This window comes from Sceloporus occidentalis, unplaced genomic scaffold, assembly GCF_023333645.1.
Source record: "Sceloporus occidentalis isolate IW3139 unplaced genomic scaffold, rSceOcc1.0.p SCAF_3, whole genome shotgun sequence".
In the NCBI taxonomy this organism is placed as follows: domain Eukaryota; kingdom Metazoa; phylum Chordata; class Lepidosauria; order Squamata; family Phrynosomatidae; genus Sceloporus; species Sceloporus occidentalis.
The window spans coordinates 24,902,381-24,917,308 of NW_028316983.1; the positions used below are offsets into that span (position 1 = coordinate 24,902,381).

Sequence of the window (14,928 nt, forward strand, 5' to 3'; positions counted from 1 at the left end):
TTCATCCCGTCCTCTGGCGTATTAGCTATTCCCCCTAATTTGGTGTCATCTGCAAATTTGATAAGTATGCTCCCAATTCTGTCATCCAGGTCATTGATAAAGATGTTGAATAGCACTGGGCCCAGGACAGAGCCCTGTGGGACCCCACTGGTCACTTCTCTCCAGGATGAAAAGGAGTCATTGTTGAGCACCCTTTGGGTTCGGCCGGTCAACCAATTACAGATCCATTTAACAGTTCCTTTGTCTAGCCCACATTTTACAAGCTTGTTTGCAAGAATGTCATGGGAAACCTTGTCAAAGGCCTTACTGAAATCAAGATATACTATATCCACAGCATTCCCTTCATCTACCAAGCTGGTAATTTTGTCAAAGAAAGAGATTAGATTTGTCTGGCATGACTTGTTTCTCTGAAACCCATGTTGACTTTTTGTGATTATGGCATTGCCTTCTAGATGTTCACAAACTCTCTGTTTAATGATCTGCTCCAGAATCTTTCCTAGAACTGATGTCAGACTAACTGGACGATAATTGTTGGGATCCTCTTTTTTCCCCTTTTTGAAGATGGGGACAACGTTTGCCCTCCTCTAGTCTGCTGGGATCTCTCCTGTTCTCCAGGAGTTTTCAAATATGATTGCCAATGGCTCCGATATTACTTTTGCCAGTTCTTTTAATACGCTTGGATGGAGTTCATCTGGTCCCGGAGACTTAAATTCATTTAGATTAACAAGGTGTTCCTCTACTATCTCTTTACTTATTCTGTGCTGAAATTCCCCTATTCTGTCCTCTGCTCCATTATCCTCAGGTTGAGCACCCTTTGCCTTTTCTGAGAAGACTGAGGCAAAGAAGGTGTTGAGTAATTCTGCCTTTTCTCTATCTCCTGTTAGCATTTTGCCATCTTCTCCACGCAGTGGCCCTACCGTTTCCTTCTTCTTCCTCTTGCTGCGGACATATCCAAAAAAGCCCTTTTTATTGTTCTTAACCTCTTTAGCAAGCCTGAGTTCATTCTGCGCTTTAGCTTTTCTGACTTTACCCCTACACATGCCTGCTATTTCTTTGAATTCCTTTTTCGTGATTTCCCCCTTTTTCCATTTCTTATACATGTTCCGTTTCAAACTTAGCTCGGTTGAAAGTTCCTTAGTCATCCATCCTGGTTTCTTGAGACACCTCCCGTTTTTCTTTCTCACTGGAACTGTTTGAAATTGTGCCTTCAGTATCTCCCTTTTGAGAAAGTCCCATCCGTCCTGAACTCCTTTATCTTTTAGTATTTCTGACCATGGAATCGCCCTCAATACTTCTCTAAGTTTACTGAAATCCGCTCTCCTAAAGTCTAGGATGCGTGTCTGACTCTGCCTGGCTTCTCCTCTCCATTGTATAACACACTCCAGGAGAACATGGTCGCTTCCACCTAAGGATCCCACCACTTGCACCCCATCAACCAAGTCATCCTTGTTGGTTAGGATCAGATCTAAAATAGCTGACCCCCTTGTTGCCTCTTCCACCTTTTGGACCATGAAATTGTCTTCCAGGCAAGTGAGGAATTTGCTAGACCTTGAGGATTTTGCTGAGTTTGACTTCCAGCAAATACCAGGATAGTTGAAGTCGCCCATCACTACTACATCTCTCTTTTCTGACTGTGTGGTCATCTGTTCTAGAAAGATATCATCCAATTCCTCAGTCTGACTTGGGGGTCTGTAGTAGACTCCCACCGTAACACCCTTGTTGTTTCCCTCCCCTTTGATTCTTATCCAGATGCTCTCCACCTGGCTTCCATGATTGATGTCCAGGATCTCTTCACTGGTGTAAATATCTCTGACATATAGTGCTATTCCTCCTCCTTTCCTGTTTGGCCTATTTCTCTTAATAAGGTTATACCCCTCTATTTCCACATTCCAATCATGAGACTCATCCCACCAGGTTTCAGTGATGCCTATTATATCATATTTGCTTTGTTGTACTAGGAGTTCGAGTTCATCTTGCTTATTTCCCATGCTCTGTGCATTAGTGTAAAGACATCGCAGACCATGGTTCCCTTTTACTTGCTGCCTGTGCAAGTTTTTTTGCCTCCCACTGCTGGGTCCTTGCACTGTTTGCCTTGTTTCTTCTATGTCAGTTTGACTATTTTCGCCATCCCTTTCGCCTTCCTTAATATTGTCTCCCTTCCCTTCAATGGGAGGGAGTAGCTGTGTTAACCTGTTACAGAAAATATATATATATATCAGAGAAGCTAATCCCCCTTGAAATACAGTACAACTTGACCTTTCATGAATTATAGTCCACTTCATCAGATCCATGAAGTGTTACCTGAGAATTCATACACACACACACACAGTGTCTACATTTGTGGCGGGGGTATAGGCAGATCATAGGGAAATTAGATGCAGAATGTTGTTGTGTGTCTTGAAGTCATTTCTGACTTATGGCAACCCTATCATGGGGTTTCCTTGGCAAGTTTTGTTCAGAGGAAGTTTGCCACTACCTTCCCCTGAGGCTGAGAGCATGTGACTTGCCCAGAGTCACCCAGTGGGTTTCATGGCCACACTGGGAATTGAACCCTGGTTTCCAGAGTTACAATCCAGAACTCAAAGCATTAAACTACACTGGCTCTCCACTACTGTTACTGTTATATTATTAACACTGGCCATTTATCAAATTGATGCAGATAACATACTGTATATACTCATGTATAAGTCTAGAAATTTAGGTTAAAAAATTGACCCAAAAAACCTGGGTCGACTTATCCATGGGTCAATGTAAGTACTGTATTTTAACTCATATACAGTGTGTGTATGGTGAAATGCAAGAGTTTAATCTGCCTTGGAAGCACTGACCCCTTTCTAGTCTCTTATCCATCCCGCCTTCAGTATGAGCAGAAATAGTTATGCCTGCTGGACCTTTTGTAAGTTCTTTGGCATTGTTTTCCTTTGGTTCATCCACTTTAGAACCTTTGTTACATGCCCCTAGGTTTTACTCTTGACTTATCCATGGGTCATATCAAAATCCATAATTTTGGCCCCAAAACCTGCCCTTGACTTAAATATGAGGTCAACTTATAATCAAGTATATATGGCAATCATCTTGGCAAGTTGTTGTTGTCAACAACCATTGAGCTGGTCTTGATCGATCCAAGGTGACCCTGTGGATGAGACATTTCCAAGACACTCTGTCCTCCACGGTCTTGCAAAGTCATACCTAAAAAGAGTCCAACCATCTAGCATGCGGCATTCCTCTCTTTCTACTTCCTTCCACATTTCCTAGCACTATTGGTTTTTTCCAGGGAGTCCTGTTTTCTCATGATGTGTCTGAAGTATGACAGCCTCAGTTTTATCATCTTGGCTTCCAGGGGGATTTCTGGCTTGATCTGCTCTAGGACCCACTTGTTTGTCTTTTTTGGCCATCCATGGGATCCTCAGTGCTCTCCAGCACCACATCTTGAATGAATTGATTTTCAACTAGGTAAATTAATTAACACATACAATGTATTCAGAGTGTCCTTTTCCAGTTCAAACGTGCTGAGATAAACAGGCATTTAAGAACTGGAACTCTGTAGTCCCTTGCTCTAATCTCCCTTTGAAGTTTCTTTTGCTGCATGATAGCTACTTCAAGGTCAATGACAAAGCTTCTTGGAAAGCTGTAGTGTTTACCAATTGTTTCTGAACCTTTTTATTTCTGATGTCTATGCAATAATTAGAATAGAGGACTAAATTGCCTTTTGGTTTGATCCAGAAATCTCTCCTTATATTGGTTTAATTGTACAGTGATTCACAACCGAGACCTCTAAGAGCTTGAATCTGGGTAGCTCAACTCCTTGTAATGATAATGAGGAAGAATTTACTTTTCTCACTTAAATACAGTTCAAATGAGAGGAAATAAGACTGTTTTAAAAGCAAATTCAGATTCAGAAGAAGGTAATGCAGACAAAATATACCTGTTCTAAACTGTCTATTCTGTTGTTGAAATGAACCCTCCCCTTTAAGTGAGGAAGATTGCCTGTCATCCCAAAAAGAACTGACCAAATTAGAAGGTTTATAACACTTCTCTGCATTTTGTAATATTTAGGAACAAATTTGCATGTGGCATTTCAGTCTGGAGAGGATGAGTCACTGCAGCTTTGAGCAAAAATGATGAATTCGTTTAAAAATAAGAACCCATTAAAATTAACACACTGGAACAGTTATAGGCAGATTAGAGGGTTGCTTACAAAATTAATAGGTCCCAAACCTTGCTCTCTTTTACTAGATTCTCACTAGGATGTTAAGATGCATGTTTCCAAAGAACACATTCCATAAAAAGCTGGCTCACAATTGAAAAATATATCCATTGCAGTTCCCAGTGCTCAAGGCCAATAGAAAACTGTGGCTACGAGAAGCAAAATTACAGTAGTACAATTTGTAGGTCTTTAATCTTCTATAAAATTCAAGCTTATTTTCAAAAGTACCATTTTTTTACCATTATAGATCTCTCTCTCCTTTTATAACTTGTGCAATAACAACTTTCCAAAACGATATTCATAGGAGAACACACAGTAGACTTCTCATTAGTCTGTTTCATCCTGCATGTTAAAAGAGTTTGGTATACCTGAACACTAGCACCAAGGATAAGCTAACATAGAATCAGTCTGCATTTTAAAATTATTTTGTGTCTCATATGTATGATGTTTGGAGTTGTCTTCTGTATCTGAAAACCACTAGATATACTGTAATGTTTATGTTTATTATCGTTTTAAACTTTTTTAAAAAATATGTTTTATGCTTTGCTTATTCCAAAGAGGAATGTTTATGAATGCAGAATTCTGTTACATTATTTTTTAAATATAAACAACCCAAAATGTGTGTTTTCTTCAAAAATTGCCTTTGCAATAATGAGACTTGGGAACTTAGTTGTTCAGATGCTCAGGAATTCAAGAACCCCCAGACTCTTCCCCTAATGAAAAAAGGACCACAGGTTCTATACAGCCCACAACCCTGCCTTTCCACATTATATCATTATATTACCTAATCTTAGGAACATCAATAATATGCCACTGCTACTGGGGCTCAGAATTCTCTTCCTATACCTGTCTGTCTCCTACTAAAAATAGTTGGCAAAACTTTCTATCTCTAGCTGCCAACTATTGCTCAACAACACTCTACCTTGAGAGTGAATTCCCTTCATTCCTACTGATATACTAGATATATTTGTGTACTGAATGTGTCATCTGTCCATCACTAAGGCATTTATTTTTCTAAAAGACATACCATTACTTGTGTCTGCAAGAGCATCGCATACCAGATCTCCCATTTAACCTAACGTCTACCCCTCTTGCCAAATCCTTCCTTGATGTGCAGTGCAATCCTACACATGTTTATTTCCAAATGAATCTCAATATTTTCAATGGGTTTACTCTTTACAAGTGGGCTTAGCAGTACAGCTTTGCTATCCCCCCCCACCCCCCAAATCACAGGCTTCTTAAATCACATTTCAACTATGCCTGTACTGAAGAAGGGAGGATTTATAGTTCCTACCAACATTTCCCATCCCAAACTTTTGTTTGCACTGGAAAGGTATCAAATGAGAGCTCCTCATACTGTCACTTCCAATACACATAGCAGTTTCAGAATGTTATTTTCTCAAGGCCATGAAGTTGGGTGGAATTTTTCTCTTTCTCTATCTTTTGCAATCCCAAGGCTGTTCAGGTTGCCTTGTGCCTAATTACAATTTTTAAAAATATATATGTTAATTGCTTTCATGTAATTAATGCCACAACTACTTTGATCTGCAAGCTTGGTCTACACATGCATGAGAACTGAGCTACTTCAGACTGCATGTAGGGAGGCACTGCTTTGGAACATTTCTTTGTGTTAGAAAATATCCCCTACAAATCAAAAACTTGCACACTAGGAGGAAAAGCTTTGGTTCATCTCTCATCTGGTTTTGCTCGGTTTTTTTTCCTTTCCTCTTATACAAAGGGTTTCAAATAGGTACCATTCAAGCGAAATATACTTCACCATCTGAAGCCTGAAGTTCACCTAAGGTCCAGTTGAGGGATATGTTTAGTCTGGAGGTGCAATTGAGAGGAATACAGGAGCTATCTTCAAATATCTGAAGGGCTTCATGTGCAAAGCTCCAAAGCATAGGACCTGAACATTCATTCAATATTCAATTGACAAGGATATTTTGACTAAGCATTAGGAGGAATATTTGTCTTTACCTTTATACTTCCTGACAGTATGCATTTGTGTTTGTTTACATGAAACATTTATCTACTGCATGTCAGGGGCTGGAGACACCTTACAATTGTTGTTAGGTGCCTTTGAGTCATTTCTCACATATAGCCCTGTGTGTGTATATGTGCCTTCAAGTTGTCTGTTGACTTATGCAGCCCCATGGGTTTTATAGGGTTTTCTTAGGCAAGGAATACTCAGAAGTGGTTTAGCCAGTTCCTTGCTCTGCAACATAGCCGACTGTACCTGGTATTGGATGTAGTCTCCCCTCCAAGTGTTAATCAGAGCTGATCCTGCTTAGTTTCCAAAATCAGATGGGATCTGGTGCCTTGAAGGCAGACTGTACACCAATATAAATGTTAAATACCCAAACAAAAATGTTTTAGTTTTTTTAAAAATGTTTTTATTTTGGTATTTAATGTTTTTTTTATTTTTGAGACCTTCTTAAAATAGTTCAAAAACCACAGAAAGTTAAAGACAGCCCAAACAACCCCTCATTTTAACTACCATTGTTCGATGAAGCACCTTAGAAGGTAGTGAATTATTCTTCTTTGTGGTTTTTAAAAAGAGGTTGGATGGTCATCTGTCTGGGATATTTGAAATGTACATTCCTACATCAGCAGAGAGTTGGACTGGGTGGCTCTGGGAGTCCCTTCCAACTACAATTCTTTTATTCTATTCTACCCCTCATTCCACTGCACATGCAGCCATTGGCATGGTATGATGGAAAACACCTCAAGAGAAACCCCAAATGCTGAAAACTAGGTGTGAGGAACAATTGTTCTCTTGTCACATCCTCCCTGACTACTAATTTTCTATGTACAGAATTTTACCAGGTAACTATATGCCATAACAGAGGAACATTTCATCATCAAGAGTCCTTATCTGCAGCCAGAAAAAGCACAGCAAAGACACAGGTTTTTATCTGAGTACCTTGTTGATTTCAGAGAAGTGGTGAGCTCTTTTATGTATTTTTCAAGACACTGGTACAGGCTGGAAAACAGATTGGCTTCTTTGCCTTTGTCCTGGGCATGCTTCCCAAACTCTTATGCCCTGAAGAATTTGTGGCAAACCATCTGGCACCCAAATGCCAAAGTACTTCCACTGAGAACTCTGTGTCATATTCATTCCTGTCACACTGTGTAATACACAGAGTATTTTTTATTATTTTTCAGGGAGGAAAGTCTTCTCTCTATTTTTTGGTTTTAAATTCCTCCATTTATACAGGATTACTATTGCTATCAGTCAAGTGTAATTTACTTCAACCAGGACAGGGAAAGAAGAGAAACTCAAATGTTATTTGCAAGAAAAATAAAGGTGGTATATAAATCTACTCAAGTGATATGATATTCCAGGGAATGCCAGCATTATCTCTACAAGAATATACACTCATGGAAAGGATGCCATAATACTATTTATCCCCTGAGTGCCTTCAGGACTAACTCCTTCCTTATGTTCCCTCATTGGGCCCTTTATTCAACATGAAAAGACCTAGTCTGTATATACTAACATGTGTGGTAGACCCTTTGTAAGGTAGGCTCTTTTTAGTTATGATACCAGTATTATACCTTGCATGAGAAAACCATATAAAATTCATGGGATTGCTATAAGCCAATACATACCAATAAACCCTAACATCATGAGACTTCCCATGATACAGTGGGCCCTAGGTATCCACTGAGGTTTGGTTCCAGGACCCGCTGTGGATATCAAAATTCATGGATGCTCAAGTCTTATTATATACAATGCCATAGTAAAATGGTATCCTTTATATAAAATGACAAACTCCAGGCTTGCCTTTTCTATTTTTGTTAAAAATAACCATCCATGGATGGTTGAATCTGTGGATATGGAAGGTGGACTGTGTGCTATCCAGATAATTCTTAATTTCATCTTGCCATGCAGAATGTGGCTTTGGGTGCTGTGGCATGAGTTTAAAAATGTCTGAACTTGAAATAAAGGTCTATAAAGTTTTCCAGCATCCTAAATCAATGAGAACACTGGCATGTTCATCAGACAATTTTACATTGATATCTATGAAGATATCAAAAGGGTGCTTTCCCCTCAACAATCAGAAGGTACCAAACAAACAAAAACATTTGATTAGAAAAACAACAGAAGTACATCCAGTATAAATAATCACACAAGCTTCTGGACACCCACTTTTCCCCAGCACCCTGTGCCTATTGCAATCCCCTCTCCTGGTCTTTCCCAAAGGCCTCTGACACTTTTTGAGGGGCTCTGAAAATTCAGCTTCTACAGGAATGTTCCTAGGTTCATGCTGAAATGGATACAGCCTTTTGCTTACTTTGTAAAGACAAGAAACTCAACATTCTAAAGCCAAAAATAAAGGAAGTGGGCATGGAAAAGACTTCAACAGATGATTACACTTGCCCTTCATGCTGGCTCATAAACAGCTACTATGCTAGCAACTTGTGGCAAATGAGAATCACCACCAAGCAGGGATTTTTAAAAACAAAACAAAACAAAAAAACCTAGTAGACATGTTATTTTTTTCTTTCTGGCATCTTGTGTGTGGACCAACAGTCACAGAGGTCTGCGTGGAAAAGTGGACTAGTAAAATCTGTGTGGGAATGGATTCTGTCTGTATGGATGTGTGTGTGTGGACTTACTTCCAAATACTCACAACTGTTAACAGTTGTTGCTATACAGGAGCTGCTGTATATATATTCTAAATAACCACCAATGACTCCACAAGCTGACTCCAAAACTAAAAAGTGCTTTGTGAGAGAAAATGTTCTAAGTCCCTGACAGGCTTTGCCACAAAGATTGCTTTGGTGCTCGAGTTTGGAAAACTCTGATAATAATGTAATTGTTTGCAAAGGGAGAATTTTAAATCATCAGAAAACTTTGTAACATTTCACACAGAATCGCCTCTTCCTACTGCAGCCCACTGTGCATTCCCAAAATCTACTCCAGAAGGCTGGTTTTTCAAGAGGTACAGAGGAGAGAAAAATGTTCTGTCACACATGACGCTAGACCTAACCCACAGTTGGGATTTTAATGTATTCTACACAGTCAAAAAAGACAAAATCAAGTCTTATGAAAGCAACTTTTAACACAGTTTGTTGTTGTCGTGTGACTTCAAGTCATTTCTGACTTATGGCAACCCCAACACAGCCATGGGTTTTTCTTGGCAAGATTTGTTCAGAGGAGATTTGCCCTTGCCTTCCCATCCAGGCTGAGAGTTGCCGAAGGTCACCCAGTTTTGTGAAGTATAATTCCCACCATCATCCTTGTTACGGTGCTGCTTAAAGCTGACTACAGCTGCTTTTCACCAACATTCGGAGGGCCACATGGTGCCCACTTTGGATTGAAGCTGTGTGCATATATAAGGTAGTAGTTATTGCACCAATGGACTACTACTTAGAATCGATTTTGCAACAGCAACATGAAAAGCAGTAATACCACCAATGACTTGAGCCTCAAACAAATCATGGTACAAAATAAATTTATTCTACATTAATATTTGCAATTTACAGGTTAGTTAAGATCTTGTTCAAATACACTCCTAGGCCTGGTTCTGTGCTTTATGGCTAACCAAGAAGAAGAGAGAAAAAGGGGCCAACTAATATGGGGCTTTGCATAACAACACATGATTTGACTGTCATCCCCACTGATCCTGATGGTTTCTTGTCTGCTACTTGGGCTAGCAAGACGCTCAGATCTCTGTTTTGTAAAGCAGCTCCCAAACACCAACAAAAGCTTATCTTAGGCCCCATACAGACAGGCCAAAATAAAGCTGCTTCAGGTCACTTTAGAGGTATGCTGTTTAAATGATGCATGTGTCCTAAGAGTCTGGAAGCCACGCCAAAGCTACAATCCAGTCCTAAAAACTGGAGCACAGATTTGGTGCAGCTTCCGGACTCTTAGGACGCATGCATCATTTAAACAGCATATCTCTAAAGTGACCCGAAGCAGCTTTATTTTGGCAGTCTCTATGGGGCCTTAGATAGGCAGATATAGAAAATACGAGGTTGATAATAACTATGGAAAGGAAGGCTGCTGCATCAAATGATACAGAAGAGATGAAGCCATGGTGATTGAGGAAAGATTTGCAAGAGGAGCAATTTTTGAGGAATAAAAAGGGACTCTGGTTTGATGGATAAAGATGTATCCCAAGCATCACAGCTTTGGACCTATATATCAAGATATATTTAATCTGCCTGCAGCTCAATGAAAGGGATTGGAGAATTTAGATATTTCAAGTTTCTGAGAAGCCTATGACTTCTCCAAGAACTGGGTCATTCTGTCCAAGGTATGGAGCAGACGATGAGGGTGGGGAGAGAGATTATACAGTAAATGCAAAGCAGCTAATCTCCATGGCACATCTAACAATTGACAGCAATATTTTGCTTCTCACAGATGAGAATTAAAGTGTTCTTCACTGTTGTGTGCATTAGAAAAACATCCAGACATGATTTCCCCAAGGCCAAAAAGTCACCTGTGTTTATTACTGACCTCAAATGAACCAGAGGCTACAATCATTGAACAAATATACAAAATTTTGAACGATTTCAGTAAGTTCTACAATACAGTACTTCTCTAAATTTGCCTACTATGCTTTTAGCAGCAAAGTGCCAGGGACGTAGCTAGGATTTTAGGAAGGGGGGGGGGTTTCCAGACTAAGTGCCACCATTATAATGGGGCTTGAGTGCGGCGGCGCAGCAGCACACACCATTCATTTTTCTAATGGAAGGGGGGGGGGGTCCGGACCCCCAGATCCCCCCCCCCCGGCTATGTCCCTGAAAGTGCTCACAAATGCTGTAGAATGCTAGCACATTAAGCAGTGAAATTATGCCAAGCACATGGTCCAAGAGTAGAGCAGCCTCCTTGACCTAATTTCTTTACTTTTGCTGACATAATTTACCATCCACATGCTACTGTTCAGCACAGTTATGTGGAGAGGACAAAATTAAATTGAAGCAAGAGTAATAGCTGCATTGGTCTAATACACTTTGCAAAGTCACTTTTTGAGCATTGTGTACTCCAAGGACAGATTAGCGAGAAGAAAATTTGCAAAACCTATTAGACTGACTTTCAACTATATAGGTCATGCTGAAGAACATGAATGCCACAAGAAGAGGCTCCCTCTCAAACACACACAATCCCTAAAATCTCTATTTTAGCTTGGGCCACCTGATCAATGAGCTTAACAGTGCCTCAACTCTGCACAGAACTTCAGCTTTAGGCCTAAATCCATTTGCTCATCACAACTAGAATAGACCCATTAGCGTTCAGTAATTGCCTTCTCTAGCAAAAACTAGCAAATGGATTTAGGTCTAAATTTCTAATTTGATGATATAAAAATTATTATTTTTCTCTTCAACGTTTGTAAAAGATCCCTCCCTCCCCCACAATCCTTTGTAACATAACCAGAGGGAAAGAAATTGATTTCACAACTTTTCCACTCTCAAAATTCCCCATGGCAAGGGATAAATTCATTCACCTCCCCTACAGAGAGAACAGTAGCTAAGACCGATCTCACATATTGATTTAGCCTGGCAGCATATGAACTAAAACACCATCAATATCCATTAAAACAGATCTCACAAATCTCTACACCCATTAGATGATTGAGGAGAGTTCTACTCCACCTCTCACATTGCCTATTCGCCCAAAAAATCCTGAGGTAGTAAAATACTGGGATGAGCCATACATTTTCTTATGATGACACTAGCTAACCTAAGTCTGCCATGGCAGATGTATGCATGAACTAGACTATTCCTGCATACTGTCTGTTACAACATGCAGTCTATCTGATAAGAACACTATTCACGAATCTTGTTAAAAAAAATGCAGCTCATCTTCAGACTAAGGCTACAAATTTTGCACAATGTTTTCAAAATTTAAAAATCACAACTGCAAAGGTTGACAGATGCTAGACCAATAAGAAAATCCAGTTTCAAGACTACCCACAAACATTTCACACAATATTCTTTTTCAAAATACTGTGATTGACTGAGTCACTGCTTTCCAGTCCCTTCGACAAACAGCACGGAAACACACACATCCATAAATCAGAATATGTTTGTGGGAATGTACTGTTCTGTAATAATGTTCAGAAATCTCAGCTAGTCACCAAAATATCACCGTGCAGAACCTCTCTGTAAATTCAGAAAGATCATGAATCCGATGCAGAAAATGTTATTTACCCCCAAGCCTTGGAGTACAGGAGGGCAAGTGGGAAACACATTGTTCTTCAGAAAGAGGGGAGGAAGATTAGTAGGATTATTGCTTCTCAAGGCAAAGTAAGATGACTACTGTACATTGATCATTAATATAGCTGCTCCAGGGCAGTGTGCAGAAAACTGCTAATTAGGGAAGGAAGCACTAGAAGAGAAGCCGTTCTTCCAGCCAGACTGCACACAGACAGATTTGCAAGCCAGTTGCCCCCAGGACCCTTGGCAATGAGAGGGAGGGGAGATATTCTGAAGGACTTTGGAGGGGTGGAATTGCTTAGAGAGGCAGACAAAGACGAAGCAACAGCTCACTCGTCTTCTCGCGCAATCCTGCCACATTGTTGTTGTTGCATCTCTAGACATTTGTATACAGAATCTCCTTTTCGCTGCTGCTGCTGCTGTTGTGTCCCTTCAAATCATTTCTGACTTCTGGTGATCCTAAGATGAACCTATCATAGGGTTTTCTTGGCAAGTTTCTTCAGAAGGAATTTGCTGTTGCCATCCTTTGGGGCTGAGAGAGTGTGACATGCTGAAGGTCGCCCAGTGGGCCAAGCCAGGATTCCAGATCTGGTCTCCCAGTGTCCTGATACAAGGCTCAAAGCATTACAACCATACCCTGGATTGCTAAAAATAACACTGAAAAACAAAATCAATTATTTTAGCAAGACATCTACAAGAATTCATTGCATCCATAGGGATCCATAGGGATCTAAAAGACAAGAGACAGGATGGCATAGTAGTTTGAGCGCTGGACTCTTGACTCTGGAGAACATGGTTCAAATCCTGGCTCCGGCATGTAAAAAAACACCACTGGATGACCTTGGGCAAGTCACACTTTCTCAGCCTCAGAGGATGGCAATGGTAAATCCCCTCTGAGCTAATCTGCCCAACAAAACTCCATGACAGGGTTGCCATAAGTCAGAAATGATGTGCACACAACAACACAACAACAAGGGAGCTAAAAGAAGAATTCTCTGCCCACCCAGGGCACAAAAAACAGGCAACACCACAACACCTTCCATGTTCAATCTAGCTGCCAGGGTGACCAGACGTCCTCTTTTTCCAGGGCACGTCCTACATTTCAACCTTCTGTCCAGGAGGAATTTCAAAATGTCCTGCATCTTGAACATGACTAAGAAGCATGATTTTACTATGTATGAGTTGAGGAACATCCTCCATTTTGCAGTGCCTTGTCCTCCTTTGCAGGTAGGACATCCGCTCGCCCTGCCAGCAGCCCATCTGCGAAGGCAGGGCGCCAGAGGCATGCCCACATCCCCAATGGGAGGCTGAGGAAGGCAGAGGAAAGGAGAGCCAAGGCCAAGGCTGCCCACCAACTCCTGGCAAAAAGGCTACAAGAGGAAAGGACAAGGCAGGGCCAAGCTTTGCTCAAGGAGGCAGAAGAGGAAGAGGAGGGAGAGGAGAAGAGGGAGAAAGGAAAAAGAGGAGGAGGAAAAGGAAGAGGAAGAGGGAGAGGAGGAAAAAGAGAAGAAGGAAAAAGAAGAAGAGGGAGAGAAGGAAAAGGGGAGGGGGAAAGAGGAAAATGAAGAGGATGAAGAGAGGAGGAAAAGAGGGGGAGGAAAAGAGGAAGAGGCGGTGGAGGAAAAAGAGGAGGAAGAGAAGGAAGAGAAGAAAAAGAGGAGGAGAGGAGGAAAGGAGGAAGAAAAGGAGTAAAACCTGAGGAAAAGGAAAAAAGGAAGAGGAGGTGGAAGAAGAGGAGGAGGATGAGGAGGAGGAAGAAGGGCAGGAGAAAAAGGAGAAGAGAAAGAATAGGAAGAGGAGGAGGAGGAGGAGGAGGAGAAGAGGGAGAGTGGGAGTAGGAGGCGGAGGGGAGTCCATGCTCTCAGGAAAGGCGGACAATGGGCCCTCCCTCCTGGCTTCACCTGGTAGATGGCGGCCCAGCTGTCGGCCTGGTCGAGCCGGTGGAACTCCTTCTCTATCTCCATGCCTCCGGGGGGCAGGAGTGGCCGGCCTCGGCCCTGGCCCTGGCCCTGGCCCTGGCCCCGGCCCCGAGGCCTCCCTCCTCCGCTCCTCCGGGCCCGGCTCTCCCCCTCGGGGTCCCTCCTCCTCCTCCTCCTCCGCTGGGGCTGCTGCGTCTCCCGCTGCCCTCTCTGTCTCTCTCCCACTCGCTCTGCATGGAGAGCGCCGCCTTCCTGCTGCCCTTCTTCCTCGCTCTCTCTCTCTCTGTCTCCCAGCCCACGGGAAGCCACGCCACGCGCCTTCCGGGACCGCCCTCCTCCTCCTCCTCCTCAGCAACGCTACGCCTGCGTCCACACTGGAGGAATAACCCGGTTTGGCACCGCTTTTACCTGTTGTCTGGCTTTTCGCTATGGAATTCTGGGAGCTGGAGTTTGTTGTGGGGCCCAGAGCGGAGCCTCAGCCCTAGAAATATACTTTTGTTTGTTTGTTTATGAAACAATATAATGTGATATATATATATATATATATATACACATATGAATGAGAACATTATAATGTTTAACATATATATGTGTGTGTGTGGCTGTGGGTGTCAAATGGTTGTTTTT

The 14,928-nt window shown here is 41.7% G+C and overlaps 1 protein-coding gene across 1 annotated transcript in view; it reads right to left on the minus strand.

Moving 5' to 3' along the window:
- Window positions 1-14,567, minus strand: part of PTPN1 (protein tyrosine phosphatase non-receptor type 1) — a 99,824-nt gene extending 85,257 nt beyond the window's left edge. Inside the window, exon 1 of the mRNA XM_089513839.1 lies at window positions 14,284-14,567. Coding sequence (XP_089369965.1) covers window positions 14,284-14,346 — 63 coding nt within the window. The 5' untranslated portion in view covers window positions 14,347-14,567. The remainder of the gene's footprint in view (window positions 1-14,283) is intronic.
- Between the last annotated feature and the right edge of the window lie 361 nt (window positions 14,568-14,928).